Source organism: Narcine bancroftii, chromosome 6, assembly GCF_036971445.1.
Source record: "Narcine bancroftii isolate sNarBan1 chromosome 6, sNarBan1.hap1, whole genome shotgun sequence".
Classification (NCBI taxonomy): domain Eukaryota; kingdom Metazoa; phylum Chordata; class Chondrichthyes; order Torpediniformes; family Narcinidae; genus Narcine; species Narcine bancroftii.
This window is the reverse complement of record NC_091474.1, coordinates 132,136,223-132,152,847: the sequence shown is the minus strand read 5'-3', so window position 1 is coordinate 132,152,847 and position 16,625 is coordinate 132,136,223. Positions and strand designations below refer to the sequence as shown.

The following is a 16,625-nucleotide window of genomic DNA, read 5'->3' as shown; positions in this document are numbered from 1 at the left end:
TGAATGGGGATTTTTGTTAATGATTTCATCATGTTTAATTAATTTTTTTGGGTCCATAGCAAAGAAATCAGTGCATACCTGCAGGCAGTATGACTGATGTACAAGCTGATTAAATAGCAAGTAACGTTCACACCAAAAAAAAGTATCAGACAATGGCCATTGACGAGGTCATCAATATTTTTGGGGTTGTATTGACCTGAATCTCAACTAGACAGCAATATAAATAGTGTCTGTAAGAGTAGATCAGAGGTTGAGTATCCTGTGTGAAATAAATCATCTCCTGACACCCCAAGGCTTTTGCAGCATCAAAAAGATATTACTATCAAGACCATAATGGCATTCTTTGCATTTGCCTCGATGCATGCAGGTACAAAGCATTCAAGAGGCTCCATCCAGGATGAAGTCACTCATTAGATTGGCCCTTCAATCACCACTCAACACACTCATTCCCTCCACCACCAATGTTGAATGGCTGCATTAAGTGCCATTTATAAAGAACACGGCAATTACTTGCTCAACCTAGCCTGACAGAACTTTCTGAGTGAGCAATAATCAAATGGGAGCAGGGGCACTGAATTTCTCTCCTGGTCAGGCACCGTCATGATTTGGGACTTTATTGCCAATCTATTATTGTGTCTGGGCACGTCTTGAAATTCCCCACTCAAAGCATAAGAGCCAGAGGATGATGGAGCAGAACCAGGTCCATCAACCCAGCTCCCAGCTTTGTGGAACCATCTTTATCAGATGGACTGCAGTGGTTCCAGAAGGATGCTCAGTATCAACTTTATAACTTTTTGTTAAATTTAGACATACAGCACGGTAAGAGGCCATTTCAGCCCACAAGTATGTACAGCCCAATTAACCTACACCCCTGGTAAATTTTGAACTTCTCAAAAATATTGAGGAATGGCCCTTTTCAACTACTCCCATATCCCCCAAACAATGCTTCAAAAGCTACTTCAGGGGCACGGTATTCATAATGCTGCAATATTTCAAAATACAATCCTATTTCCTATGTTGTTCCACATAATTTTTACTCTATCTGAACTACTTAGAAAAATAAACCCAAAGTCCAACTGCAGTGGTGAATGTGGGCTCAATTTGAACATGTAAGAAAAATTTGGACACGTACATGGTTAGGGAGAGGTATAAAGAGTTCTCTAGACTGGATGTAGAACAGTGGGATGAGGCAAAATAATAGTTCAGAATCGAGTAGAAGAGCGAAAGGGCCTGTTTTCTGTGCTGTTACGTTCTGTGGTTCACTCCTTCTTGATTTGAGTTGGGGAATCCCAGTTGACCTTCTAATGATCTGATTGCCCTTTACTACAACAATTATATCAGAGGGAGCTCTGTTTGTTGGGCACCATGTTTTCTAAATTTCTCTTTGAAGGCTGGAGACAAAGGGGTCAGAGTGTGAGGTATATCTGTAACAATAGAGAAGAAGTTTGCCTTACTGCTAAAGAGATCCAGAACACTTAAATTGGGACGATTCTGTATTTGAAAAAATGCAGTGATGGCCCATCCCGACATAGGATGCTCAAAAAATGCAAGTTCTCCTGGGATGAGAAGAGCTTAAGTTGCCACTCCAGATCCTTCTGCAGGTGATAAAAGGTTAGTGCTTCTGATACAACAGAGCAGGGCAACCCATGGAAAATTTCCTACTCACCGACTAAATCCACAAACTCCAATGAGTCAAAAAGAGGACATCAAACTTCTTTCATGAATATAGGATTGTAGCTGGTATTTTATGGTCCCTCAGTGTATTGTTCAATTCATCATCAACTGGATTCTGTCTCTACTGGCGTAATCTTTCCTATACAATCACCTTGCTATTCAAATCCATCACTCAGGTCTGAATATGCCTGCCTCATTTGCTGTCTGTCAAGAAAACTTATCAATTTTTTTGAAAGTTGTTGAAACTTATGAGGATAAGTTGTTTCAAAATTTATAACACTGAAGTTAAAATACCAACATGGCGAGAAGATCTTATACTCCATAAAATTGCCTTTCCCTCATGCTTCATCTCATTCTATCAACATATCCTCTTATCCCTTTCACACTTTCAAGGTTGTCCATTTTATTACACTCGTCCTTCTGATGGAGAACTTGTATTGAACAACTCATTATGAGTTTGTCATTTTCAATATTTACAATTTTGTTCTCCCCAACAATCGTCAGCAGATGCTCCCTTCAGAAAATGTATCCAAACAATTTGACCCATCACCTGACCCTGAGTTTATTGGCAGTGGCATTGCCAACACCATTTCCATCCTCAAATGCCCCTCGCTCTGCCATCTTCTATCTTTTAATATTTTGTTTTACCTCCACTGGATCTTCAGGTGTTCACTTCCTCAATGAAACTTTCTTCAATCTGCACAATGCAGGGGTGTCCTGTTTTAATTGTATCACACAGCAAGACTTTGACGACAGGTGAAGGGAAACTCCCACCTCCCCTTCACCAAACCCCAAGCCTCAGCTGACTGTTAAAACTATTACAGCAAAGAAAGATTTCAAAATGTCAGTATTTTTCATTAATATTTAAGATGTCACACAATTAAAAGTAAACATTAATGCATTTTTTGGCAAAGATTTATAAAGTCAAGTTGATTGTCATCTGATTGAACAACTATAACCTGATGAAACCGTCTTCTCTGGTCCTCATATACACATACAAACAATGCATATGCAGAACAAGATTTGTATAAACAAATACATAAATAGATATTGTTTCATGAATATGAGTGTTTTGGATGGTTAGTGTGAGCAGTTCCTTTGGTCATTCAGCAATCTCAATGTCCATGGGAAGAAGGTGTTCCTCAGCCTACTGGTGCTGGGTCTGATATTCCTGTATCTCCGGTATATCTGGATTGACCTCAGATCCATTTCCTCGCAAAAACCGTACCACACTGTAATGCAGCCAGCTAGGATGCTCTCGATAGAGCTCCTGTAGAAGGTTTGCATAATAGTGGTTGATAGCTCGATGACACTGTTGGAGCTGGATCTGGCGATGTAATCATGGGTCAATAGCATGAGCAGGAGTAGGATGAGCAGTTAGCCCTGAGGTGAGCCACTGCTCAGTGTGATGGTGCTCAATGTCATATGAAAATGAAAACAAATCCAAGTATTCTTAAATAAACAGGTCAAAGACAAGTTATGTGTGATATATCTCTCTCCCTTATAACTCTTCCTCTCCACTGAAGTGAATGCTGTTACTAAACATGTGTGAGATCTCACCAGCAGAACTTGGGGGCCAGATTCATCAAAGTAACTGCTGAGAAAATGCAAGGATGTGATGTTCACAGTCCATGAGGAACTCACAGTCAGAAAGCCATTCCTAAGCATCTCAGGAAATTTGGGACATCAATGCTCACACATCTCTGTGTTGATTTCCAATCATACCAACAGTGAAATGGAGCAGCTCTCATGGGAAACCAAGAAAATTTCTTGGAGTTCACTGGTTGGAATGAAATTTGAATTCTGGCATCATAATGTTTTTTTCTTTTCCATGTTATCTCTGAGATCCTGCAGCATAACCCAAGATGAGAAGTTTGTTTATTGACTAGCTGATCAAAATGCATTTCTGTTTTCCCTGCATAACTACAATTTGAGGAGATTTTTTGTCAAATTTCAAGCAAAAGATTCATTAATTAAAAAAAAAACCTTTTTTTCCTTGTAATCTTCATGTATTTCTCTTCTGACTTTGAAGACATGGATTATTCTAGACTATTTTTTTCTTCAAAGAATGGAAGAATTTAGTTTCTCCTGAAGTCTGTGTGTTCTATATCTTCATTTTGCACGTAGTTGTTGTGGAATTATGGATCTCTCACCACGATCATCAGTGTGGTCAGGGTGCATTTGACGTGGAATTCCACTTACGATGGATGATCGAAAAATCGAGCTCCTGAAGCCACTTGCTAGCCCAGCAGGATTGTAAATCAGAGTCGGTTCAGCAGCTCAAGATTGGTTCGGGTCATGGGTGAAGAACAAATGAACTCAAAACCTAATAACAGATCCGCTGCAATAGACAGAGACTGTGGAAATACCTCAGCAGGTTAGGGACATCAAGTGAGGGAGAAACAGAGTCCATATTTCAGATAAATGAACTTTTATCAGAACTACTTGCTTCTCTCCCACACTCCATGACCTGCTGAGTGTTTATAGTGGGTTTTTTTTCAGATTTTCAGCACCTGCAATTTTTGTTTTGCATTTCAAGTGAAATTGTTGCTGTAGTCCAATTTTCTATCAAAATACATTGTTAAATAAAGCAATCATTAGCTCATCCTGACTAGATTTTCTTCTATTTGACCTTTGTTACGTGTTCAACAGAATGAATATTTTAGCTTTTCATTGATGATCTCAAATATCTTCTCTTTTCCTGTGTGCTAATAGGAAATCATTGTAGAGAGAGATTTTCAGTGAGGCCTCCAATTTGATTTGATATCATACCTTTTCATTGCAGGATAGAATGGAAGATACATTTTTATCTTAATTGAGATAAATATTGCATAAAATTTTCACAGGAAAACAACTGTTTTTGGGTTTTTTTTTCTCAAAAGAATCCAAATTCTAAAGCAGACTGCTTTCCATTTAGAGTAAGTAAGAAATGAACTGGCTCATTGAACAATCTGTTAAGAATTTCATTCTGGTCTCTGACATGAACCTTGAAGTCAAATGTTCTGTCTTAGAGGCAATCCAATGAGTACAGAGGTTCCTTGGGTTAAAAATGATCTGACTTCTGAAAACTCAACTTTTTGCAAATTATGCATGTTTTAAACCAAGAGATAATAATACAATATTTTGTGGTAGACATTAATTATTGGATACAGTCTATTTTCCATCAGTTTAATTATGGGCAGTGTTAGGATGAATATTACATGAAACGAGAATGATAACAATTGTATGTAGAGTGATATGGGTAGCTATTGAAAACTGACACTTCTGATTTATACACAAAATGGCTTACTGACCATTCTCAAGAAGGGATTTTCAATAAGCCATTTCAGGTGGACACTCCACCTTGAGGGCGGTGGCAACAGCAGATCTTAACTTGTGGACTCACCTTTCAGGTGGCAGATCTAAAAGGCTGTTGGAGCATTTCCTAATCCACCTGAAAGGGTTTATTCATATCCAGAGACACTAGTGCCACAGCGCCACCCGTCATAAATATGCGCCATAGCAATGGCCATCTTTCCCACCCATAATCCTCCAAGGATTTTTCCCACAACAGTTCCAGTGGCATGGGGGCTTATGGGTAGGGAAGACGGCCTGTTTTGAGCTGCAGAGAGTTGCCCCTGTGCAGGACCGGCCAGCCAGGCTGTGACAGCCTGCACCAGCCGCCCCCCGATGTCCTCCACCAGCCGCCCCTGCCCCGACATCCCCCCACCGACCTCCCCTCCCCTGTCAGGCAGTGGGGCAGGATCCGTCAGGTAGCGGGGTGGGGGGAGGGGGCTGTCAGGCAGTGTGGAGTTGGGTCGCCGGCTGATGTAATGTATGGATTATTGAGGAGCAGGGTTAGCGTCGGCACTTTGGAGGCCCTTCTGCCACACTTAGGTGAGTTTGTCTTTAGCCACAAGGGGGGAGATTATGCAGCTGAGGTGCTCAGGCCACCTGAAAGGGCCTAATGAAACCTTGGTGCCTGTACAATATGCTTGAATTCTGATTTTTTGAATGGACACACAGGTTTTGGTACTTAGTTTCAACAGGCCTGGGGCTATCACGGTTGAGTCAAATTTGGTTTCAGCTGTCCACAAAAGCAGGCAATCGAAACTTACTGATCCCAATCAATAGGGAAAATTGCAATACATTTTGCATTTCCTCTGGTCTTGGAGGTATCACCAAGCAAGAGCCTTCCTGATTCAATGAACTCAAGGAAACATTGGTGTCATCCTTTCTGTCTCTTTACTGTAAAATACTGAGGCAAATTGCTGTTGACATTGAACTTAATCCTCATGCTTTTGTAAAGTCAATGCTGCTTTGGTTTCACCTTAATGTATAAGTTTAAGCAATTTACCTTTTTTTTGTCTTTGTGATACTGAAAGACTGTGATAAACTCAATAATCCGAGCATAACATAAATAATTTTGTGGTGTTTTGCTGAAACCATGGAGGCGTAATTTCTAGTTCTAAAAATTAGAAATCGTTTCATGATTGTAAAGACAGGAGGAAAGATCAAGGAACCTGAGGTCCATTGGAACTGAACATGAAGAACATTGTACTCAAGTGTTCAAACTTTTTGTGATTGCTTACCAATTCTTACACTCCAACATTTCTTCTCTTCTGGCAATGTCATCATTTCTAAACCAGCAAGAAAATGTTCTTTATTAATATTTTAAGCCCAAATTTCTGGATGTAGTCAGAATTAAATTTTTACAAGCATTGACTTTACTTATCTGCTCTGCGATTGCTGCTTCTCTGAATTTTATAACATCACAGCGAGTCATGTTAAAAATTGAAGACCATAACCAATTGCAGGCTCTTAACATGCTGTGACTGTTGCACATGAATGATGGTGAAATAGCTTGATGATTACCCTTTCTTTCAGCCCCTATTTGTTTCCACTGTTTATTGCTGGTTTGCGTTCAGGCATGTGATGACAAGATTGAGAATGCTCATGCAGTGTTCAATTTAAACCGAGTGTAATTTAAATAGAGCACAACTTGGGATGTGCTGACAAGAATCTGGTGCAGAGTGAGAAATGGGTGTGAAGGAGTGTTTGATATCTTCAATTGTGATTTTGTATCAGCTCCAGGAAATAACTTTTTAAAATTTTGTCCAGTGAAAGATTTCTGTATCGTTTTATTGAAAATAGTGTATGACAAACTCAAGTGTAAAGATTCATAATATAAATTCACAGGAGGATGCCCAAGAAATACTGACATATTATCCCAATAATGTTGTATTCTTATCCCTCCAAAAGGCTGAAGATTTGACTTCTTACTCCTTACTTCTGACTTCTTACTCCTTCTAACTTTTAATAGAAATATGTGTGAAAACATATGAATAAAAACTTCATTTATGTGAATTTATCAAACAAGATGCCATTGCTTTGGAGAACTCAGCTCCAAGTTAAACTGAACTCTGAGGTCTCTTGATTACTACCTGAGTGATTTGCAGCTTTTCTGAAATCATCCTCTCTTACATGACACCGACAACGATGGTACCACCTGGACAATTTTTGTCACTTATCACAGCACTCTTTGTTGCCTCCATCTTTTCTCCATTCTGCAAACTAAAGCATGCTTATTTTCAAACTTTTCCAGTACTGATGAAAAGTCATCAACCTAAAACATTACTTCTGTTTCCTTCCCACAGATAATGCCTGGCCTACTGACTATCTCCAATATTTCCCTCTTTGCTTTCCAGACTTCAGGTGTCAGCTGGGATTGTTGTCTTAATGGATTCAAAAGTTGCGGGAGGGAAAATTTAGAAAGTTAAAGAACATGGACCAGCTGATGGCAGGGTACAGCAAAATTGGTAGCAATAAGCCACACGTGACAAGAAGGGGAAAAGGAATCAAGGTAGAGAAATGATCTCTACTGTAATTGAAATCAAGAGTTCTCTATCTGAATGCTCAAATTATTTCTAACTAAATTGATATGTTAGTGGTAAACAAATGGAGGTAAATGGATTGACATAATTGCCATTTCAGAGGTTTGGTTGCAAAGTGTTTGGGGATGGGAATTGAACTTTCTGGGGAATTTGATTTTTTCAAAAGATACTGAATGGAAAAAGGGGTGTAGAAGGGACTGGAAGTGTAAGGTGTGATTATAGGTCTCATCGTAAAGAACAGCAGAGAAATCTTTGGGCTCAAAAGATGGAAAAGTAGAATCAGTTTGGTGGAAATAAGGGACTAATAATGAAGTATCCTCAATTATACCTATTCTGTTGAACAGACAGCCAGGTGAATTGAAAAAAAAATGCTAATGGAATAAACATGAAGTTCTTAAATCTTCACATAAATTGGCATAAGCCCATCTTCAGATGGCATTCTGTTCCATTTCTGATATCAATATGTTGTGGACTCAATGTTGGGCATTGAGGTAGGCATCATTATTAATCTAATCATCAATAATATTCTGGGGAGGAGTTAGAATTATAATATCATTGAACTTGTATTCAATTTGAGAGTGACAAATAAGTTTAAAACCAGAATTCAAACAATTGAAATACTGTAATTACATGGGCTTTAAAGGACAGCTGACTAAAGTGGAATTGGAAGTTAGATGAAATGACAGAGCAGTAGATAAGCAGCATCAAGCATTAAAAGAACTATTTAATCATTCCCATTGAAAAGTTAAGATTCCAGAGGATAACAAATCCATCCACAGATATCTAAAAGTGTAAGTGATTATGTTAAAAGAGAAAGTTATAATATTGTAATGGATTAAAGTAGCCATGAGTATTGGGAACATTTCAGAAACCATTCAAGAATAACTAAGTAAAATTGATGAAGGAAAGGTATAGAATAATAGAAAAACCTATATGAAACAGTTTGTGAGAATTTTTTTCAAGTTCTTTGAATACAACAGATGACCCATTGGAAGCTAAGACAAGGCAATTAATAGTGAATAAGGAACTTGCAGAGACATTAAATAAATATTTTGTATCTCATCACAACATAAATAAAACATATGCAGCGTGTGGTCAATATACAAAAGATTGTGAAGAATTTCAGGAACTGAAACAATTTAGCAAGAAAGTCATGATGAATCTTTCTAAAACATTGGTTTGGCCACAACTGGAGCATTTTGTCCAATCTTGAGTATCACACTTCAGCAAACAGTGCGGACAACTTTGGAGAAGGTGAGGAAGAGATTTACCAAAATGGTCTGAATTTGAAGGGCTTTAGTGATGTGACTAGACTAGAAAAACTGGGCCTATTCTCATTGGAATAAGAATTTTGCAGGGAGAGCTGACAGAGGTATTTAAGATCTGAAGGCTGTAGACAAAGTCACTCAAGAAAACTTCTCCCTCTTCCTGAGAACATAGAATGAGGGAATATGCAAAACAAAACAAAAACAAAAATAATATGAGGATTATTTCTGAACTCAGTGAATGGTTAAGGTGCTGCCCAGGGTAGTAGAAAAGAGCTGGATATATTCCTAACAGGAAAGAATTTGTGTGGCCAATGGGGAGAGGCTAGAGAGGTGGGACTTTTAGATTGCTAAAGCTTCGAGCCCTGATACATGAGGCAGGCTGAAAAACCTCATTCCACACAATAAATAATTTGCAATATTTATTGCTGTGGACTCATGTTTCCAATCTATATTAATGATTTGGATCAAGGGATTGGAAGAAAGGAACTCAACAATTTTTCATGATGGAAGGATATGTAGAAAATTGAATTGCAAAGTTATGTACACACATTAGGCAAAAAGACGGGAGAGAAGGTATAATGAGGAGAAATGTGAACACCTCCTTGGGAGGAAGATTCGAAAAATTGTATATGTTTTTTCAAACAACAGATTGATTTAAATATTTTTTTGATATAAATGTGGAATTTCAGAGGGAACATTGCACAAGGAGTCCAGCAATTATTCAGGTGAATAGGATATAGAAGGATGGAGTACAAAAGTGAGAAAGGTTTGGTACAATTCACCAGAACTTTGGTGAGATCAAAGATGGAGTATTTCATACTTAAAAAACGATAACGACAATGTGTTATGAAGAAAGATTGAGTAGAAAAGATGTATGCTCTTTTGAGTTTAAAAGATTGAGAGACGATCTCAGTGAATTGTAAATTCCAGGGAAGTTTGACAAGGAAGGACTTGACTGAGTTCCCATTTGCCTTCAAAGACTTTTGCTCACAAGCAAAGCTGAATCTTCAGTCCAGATATGTCAGTTCAGTTTATAAAGAACAACCACAGACAGGAGATTTATCAGATGGCAATCAAAGATTTTTTTTTTTTTTTTAATGTGGCTTTCAGCACTCTTAATAGGCAAGGAATAAAAAGATTTCTTCTCTGATTAGGCTGCCGTCAGAAATCGCTTGCAGTTCAATGTCTGCTGCCATAAAAAAATGATGCTAGCTCATGAGTCCACACAGGCTCAGCTCTGATGTAAAAGGTGGCTTTGCAAAATGTGTCATCACTTAGACTCTCTTCTCAATCTACCTTGTTGCCAACAAACGTCCCACAAGAGGAGAATTAATTTGCGTGATGACAGTCAAGCCTCCAGGATCTCTGCTCCAGGTTCAACTCTATCCCAATCTCAATCATTGAATCACAGTGTGCGGATGATAGTTGTGTATGCCCACACTCGAGTTGGAATCAAGTTGTTAACACCTTCACTGAATCATATAGATGGGTGAAGCTCATCCTAAACATCTGGAGGACAGCAGTCCTCTGACCTACCTCTGCTACATCTTATCACCCCCCACTCAATCAGGTTCTGCAGTGTCAGAGCCTCTACACCACATGGTTTGATATCGGTGACTAAATTCACCACTGTCACAAACATGTGCCCACAACTACTGACCCACTAAAGGAAAGAGTGTTTGAAAATCGACCTAAAACCTGGCACAGTGATCACAGTTCAAGATTGTTTATTGTCACATGCATTGATGAAGGTTGTTTCATGAGCAGACCAGATATCAACTCATACATAGCACAAGTGTGACAAATGCAAGAAGTACAAAGTGCAGAGAGGAGGCAACAGAATTTTACTATTTTTGGTCCATTTAGGAGCCGGATAATATCAGGAAAGAAACTGCCCTTGAATCTGGTGTGAGTCGGATGATTCAGTCTGGTGTGGTTTAGGGTGATGTAAAATTGATAATGGACATGTGAAAATACTAGAGAAGTACCATCAAAGTGATCTTAGGAAAATCTTCTATATCCACTAGAAGGGGAAGTAAACCACTTTTAGGGTCTTCAGTCAGGCTCACACCTGCAATATCGTAATCTGATCATTCTCAAACACCTATGTGCAGGGAAGATGCATGCCTGAATCAAAATTCATGGAGCAGGTACTGCAAGCATGATCACAGGAAGAGATTTTCAGGAGCGCAGAGCCAACACTTCAATAACATTGTCAAACTATCCATGGGGAAAATGTGGCATCTTCCTGTATTTAGCAAAATCCTAACATGTAATTAATTAAACTGGAGAAGAAACTTTGATGGAAGCCGCAGGTGGAAGCATGAAGAGACACCTGCAGACCATGGAGTGACCTGCAGCATCTCAAGTACAAAGTCCCTCCCCAGAACTGCAAGTCTGACCTGTGGCAGATCTCACATCAATCTCTTCAGCCCCCATGCTCTTCTATTCCATGTAATAGGACTGGAAGAAAAACAGCCTCATCTCTGAGGGACCATCTGAGAAGGGAGGTCTGAGGGAGCTGTCCAATTTTGAAATTGCTATCATTTAGATCAAATATTAAACTGATTTCTCTTTTCACAGGATTGTTTCATAGAACATAGAACATTACAGCACAGAACAGACCTTTCGACCCTTGATGTTGTGCCAACCCATATATTCCTTTAAAAAAGTACTAAACCCGTAATCTTTCAACCATGTGCCTCTCTAGGAGTCTCATATGCCCCTAATGTTTCAGCCTCCACCACCATCCCTGGCAAGAAATTCCTGGCACCCACAGCTCTCTGTGTGTAACGGATTTTTAAAAATTTTATTTATAATATATAAAATACAGATATATAAAAAAAACAAATATATCATTAATAAAAAACCACAAAAAAAATTATAACACTACCCCTGCACCCAACCACCCCACTACAAAACCAAAACCACCAAACTACCCCACAACAAAAACAAAACCCCCAAACTACCCCTACCTCTTCATAATAATGGAACCTTTTACATAAATAAATATGAGCCTAATTTTAGAATATATAAAAAATAGTGTATATATTCATACCCATATACTTTAAATATGGATCCCACATTTTAGTAAAAAAGGAATAGTTATTATACAAATGATATGTTATTTTCTCGAAAGGAATACACATTTTCAATTCATTATGCCATCTCTGAATACTTATGTTTAAGTATGATCTCTACATCATCCTTCCATGTTACTGCTACACATTTTCTTGCCACAGCTAGAGCCAAGTGAATAAATGCAATTTGATATTTATCCAATTTTAATCCCTCTTTTAGACCCTTCAGAAAACCCAATCGAAAAACTAATGGATCAATTAATAAGTGAATATTGTACAATTGATTTAAAAATTCTCTAATTTTCAACCAGAAATTAAATACCTTTTTACAAAAACCAAACTGAATACGAAAAAGTCCCTTTTTGAATTCCACAACGAAAACATAAATCTGAATCTCTAAGTCCATATCTTTTTAACTTTTCTGGAGTCAAATACAATTGATGTAAAAAATTATAATTAACTAAATTATATCTCACATTAATTAATCTAGTTACCGCATCTTCACTCATTTTACCTCCCACTTATTTTTCACTTTAAAAACATTCAGTTTATCCATCTTTTCCTGCAATAATGCATACATATCTGATATAAACCCCTTTTTAGAAGATTCCATAATTAGCTTTTCAAACCTTGTCATCTCTGGAAGGTGAAGTTCCTTTCTAAAATTCTCTTTGAAATAAGCCCGCAACTGATAATAAGCAAATATCGAATTTGATGATATTCTAAATTTCTCTTGCAAATATACAAATGCCAAAAAAAGCACTCTTCTCAAAACAATCTCCCACCTTTCAATTATCTTTCAAATCCCAGTCCTTTAAATATCGACTATCCATTGAAAACAGAATAATTATATTTCTATAAATGGGAGTCTGAACTGAAATTCTACCCTTAGATCCAATCATATAGTCCTTTTTGTACCATATTTCTAATAAATGTTTAAGCACAGGTACATTACAGATTTGTGTTAATATTAATCTTTGAGGTTAGATTCCTTGGTTGTAAAATATATATTTCTTGGTAAAGCAGATTATAGAGTTAAATATGTTTCAAGTGAGGGAATTGTGAGATGGATTCAAGGTTACACAGAGACACCACAGACTTTTACACACAGAAGTCAGTCCAGAATTCTAGCATCTGGAAAATAGAGCCATAAAGCTGAAGTGTTCTTAATTGAAATGCAAATACCATGTGTGGTTCTTTAAAGCATTTTTGTGTACAATCAGCATGATGCTGTCAGCTGTTTCAAAACCTCAAGTACCATTTGGATGACATGAGCCAGACTTTTCAGAGTTATAACCATTGAAACAGAGATGAAGTCAGATGTTTGTGGATGTAAACAGGTCATCTATCATAATTTGTCTTTTGGACAGAAATTAAACTGAAACAGTAGTGATATTGGGTCACATGTTTTCAGAGAAATGTAAATGAAGAGAGACACTTTGAAACCATTTGGAAGAAACCATATCTGTTGTGAATGAAGGGTTGCTTTCACTGTCAAGAGTGGAAATCAAGTTTCCAAATCCTTTGAAAAGGATTTGTGTTCTTCTTATTAACCAAAGGAAAACCCAGTGGTATTTGAAAAGAAAATAACACGCTGACTTATCTTTTAAGAAAAGAGAGGCAGCCTCATTTGTGTCCAGAGGAATGGTCATTTTTGATTAAGAAGTTTGAAATCATAGGAAAACAGACTCCATAACACTCTTAGGTAATGACTCAGAGGAAGAAATATCTCTCTGAAAGACAACTCATCAAAAGACTCGTGAGTTTAAAGAGATCCAAAGATATAATGTTTAAACGTGCTTCATAATTACTCTGAACTGCAATTTAGAAAGATCCTCAAGTTTAACAGATGTTTGAAACTGGACTTTAAAATTGACTTTTTCAGAATCAAGCTTAAACTGTAATAGTTTAGAATTTAATCACACGCACACACATATATACATTTGTGCACTGTGGGTTTAAGATAAAGTTAAGTTTAGAGATATGTAAGAAATGTTATGTTATTAATAGTTTAATAAAGATGATGATTTTGAATTTATCACTGTGTGGTAAATTTTCCATTGCTATTCCTTTGTTAGTCTTAATAAGATTTTATTAATTTGTAACTGTTACGAGTGAAAAAAAACTTACCTCTGATGTCTCTCCTAAATTTCCCTCCCTTCACTTTGTACACTTTCAGGTGTTAATTATTCCTGTCCAAGGAAACAGGTATTGGCTGCCCATCCTATCTATGCCTCTCATAATCTTGTTTCAATGAAGGGTGTACTGAAGGATTATTAGCATTTTACTAACACCAGTACTCTTCTTCCCTGAATTTTTCACAGAGTACCATTTTCACTTCATTTCTCCCAATCCCAGAATTTAATTTCACACTACCCCACTTCTGACCTTGTCTCAAATTTTCAGTCATAGAAACTCAGAAGGAAATTAACCAGCCCATTATACTCTTTGAAAGAGCTGTCCAATTATCCCACTCCCTTACTCTTTCTGTACTCTCTCCTGCAAGGTTCTTCTGAAGCATGGAATGTATTGAATGTGCTTCTTTTCTGGCAGTAGATTACAGGTCATAACAATACCCAATAAATTATATCAGCATCTCATTGGTTAAACATGAATTTTGGCAGGTGTTTAATCTGAAAAGCATCAACAAGAATGTAGATATCTGAATGGAGCTTGCTTTTGAATGGAATTGAATTAAACTGTGTCTTGTCACAGGAGGATGGTACAGAGCAAAATGCTGTTCTGCCTGCTGTCCAGCCTAGCTTTAGGTACAACAAGTCATCCAAAATAAAATCAGAGCAGAATACAGCATCGCAGAGAAACATTTAATTGAAAACAGTGCAAGGGCAGTAATTGACTCATGGGAGGTCCTCTCATCTTGGACATCACAGTTTAACATGGTACATACAAAGATGCTCTGTGAGGTCCTGATTCCAAGAAAAAAGGTGCCATGCCCAGTTGAAAGAGATGAAGCTTGTTTGACATATATTTGACTGAAGATTTGAAAACAAATTAAGGATTGTCATTGTGAAATATTTGTCCCTTCTGGGAGCGACGAGAACTGAAATTTACAAGCACAGAATGTGGATGTTAACTGTGTAGATATAAAATGGAAAAAGATAACTCAAAGAAATATGAATCTTCAGAATTCTCAACATCAGAGGGTTGATTGCTAGTTCATTTACACATAGAGATGTTATGTGACTGAGGGAATCATGCAAATAGTGTACCTGAATGTCAACCATGATCAGTGAGGGATGAACAATGGTCAAAGAGCCAGATGACCTCATGCAGCTTCTCCTTTTGTTCTTAAGAATTCCTGAAAGATTCCCACAAGTCACTAGAAAATGACAACTAATTTCTTCATGAACAAAGTATTCTTAAAATGTTGCAGTTGCTTCTAATCAGAGCAGGGAAACATGAAAACAGCAGATGCTGGAATGTTAAGTGAACAAAGAGAAGTTGGAGGGACTCAGTAGGTCAGTCAGCAACCATGAAGAGATGGTCAGGCACATTGGCAAAGGGTTTGGGCCTAAAATGTTGATCAACAATTTCCATGGATGCTGCCTGACCTGCTCTCTCCCCCTATCTTCTCTTGGTGTAACTAGGGCAAGAGTTATTTGGTCATTTAAGGGGAGTGATAACTTGCCACTCACTTCATTAATGGAAATGTTTACCCCTGTGCAAAAAAAAAAACTGCTGGAGGAACATATGGGTCAGAGAGCATCTGTGGTGGTTGTGGGGAGGGGGGTGCAGAATGAACAGTCAAAGTTTTGGGTTGAGTGCCTTCATCTGAACTAAAAGAATTAAAGGGGAGAGGGGGTTTTTTGGATTTGCAATGAATGTGCAATATTCATCCATTGCATTGGACCTGAATGTCAGGTCAGCTCTTTTCCCTTCTTTTTCCATTGCCAGAGGCAACTAATATGTTGAAAACGTGAGAAATATCATGCAGACTTCCTTCTGAAAACTGTTTTTAAGGAAATGATAGCTGACCTTACATTGACAATAGTACTTTGAATCTAGCCGTGACTAATGCTGACAATTTCTATTCCTAAACTAGTTGCAATGCTGTCATTTAAAGGTGTTTTGTGTGAGGAGATGATGCGATACTGTGATTCGCAGCCTTGTCTCAATGGCGGAGCATGTCAGAACACAATGGCAGGATACATCTGCGATTGCCCCGCTGGCTTCATTGGATGCAACTGCGAGATCAATATAGATGAGTGTTCTTCAGCACCTTGTCTGAATGGAGGTTCATGCCTTGATGGAATAAATGTAAGTGTTTCTCACCTTACAATGGAACTAGAAGAAAAAAGTGATGATTAGAATGCTTGAGGTTGATGCAAGGCCTTTTGAGTATTGCCACTTTCAAGGTCTCCTATTCTGTCACCTCTCTCTAGCCATTTTCATCTTTAACTCATCCAGGGCTTCCTGCCCATGATTTAAGTTTGCACTGTCCAAGTCACATGTTAATTCCTGCCCTCCTAGAACCATAGCCATTTCATTCAAGAAACCTCTCTGGAATAGCCATTCAGAAAGTCCAGCACCAACACTCGCTCTCCGTGGCCCTGGAAGTGTTATTGCCTTTTGCCCTTGATATTCTGGATTGAATTTGCTGCATTTGCAGAGAGCAATTTTACATGATCTGCAAAAGATACTGAATCATTGGTCTTGCAATATCTACTTTTATTTACAAGCACAAAAACACCTTCGTGCAGCAAATCTCA

The 16,625-nt window shown here is 38.0% G+C and overlaps 1 protein-coding gene across 5 annotated transcripts in view; it reads left to right on the top strand.

Moving 5' to 3' along the window:
• Positions 1 to 16,625, top strand: part of LOC138736491 (protein eyes shut homolog) — a 224,388-nt gene that overhangs the window by 179,468 nt on the left and 28,295 nt on the right. For all 5 annotated transcript variants that reach the window (XM_069886117.1, XM_069886120.1, XM_069886119.1 and 2 more), the window contains one exon: positions 15,980 to 16,173. In XM_069886117.1, coding sequence (XP_069742218.1) covers positions 15,980 to 16,173 — 194 coding nt within the window. The remainder of the gene's footprint in view (positions 1 to 15,979; positions 16,174 to 16,625) is intronic.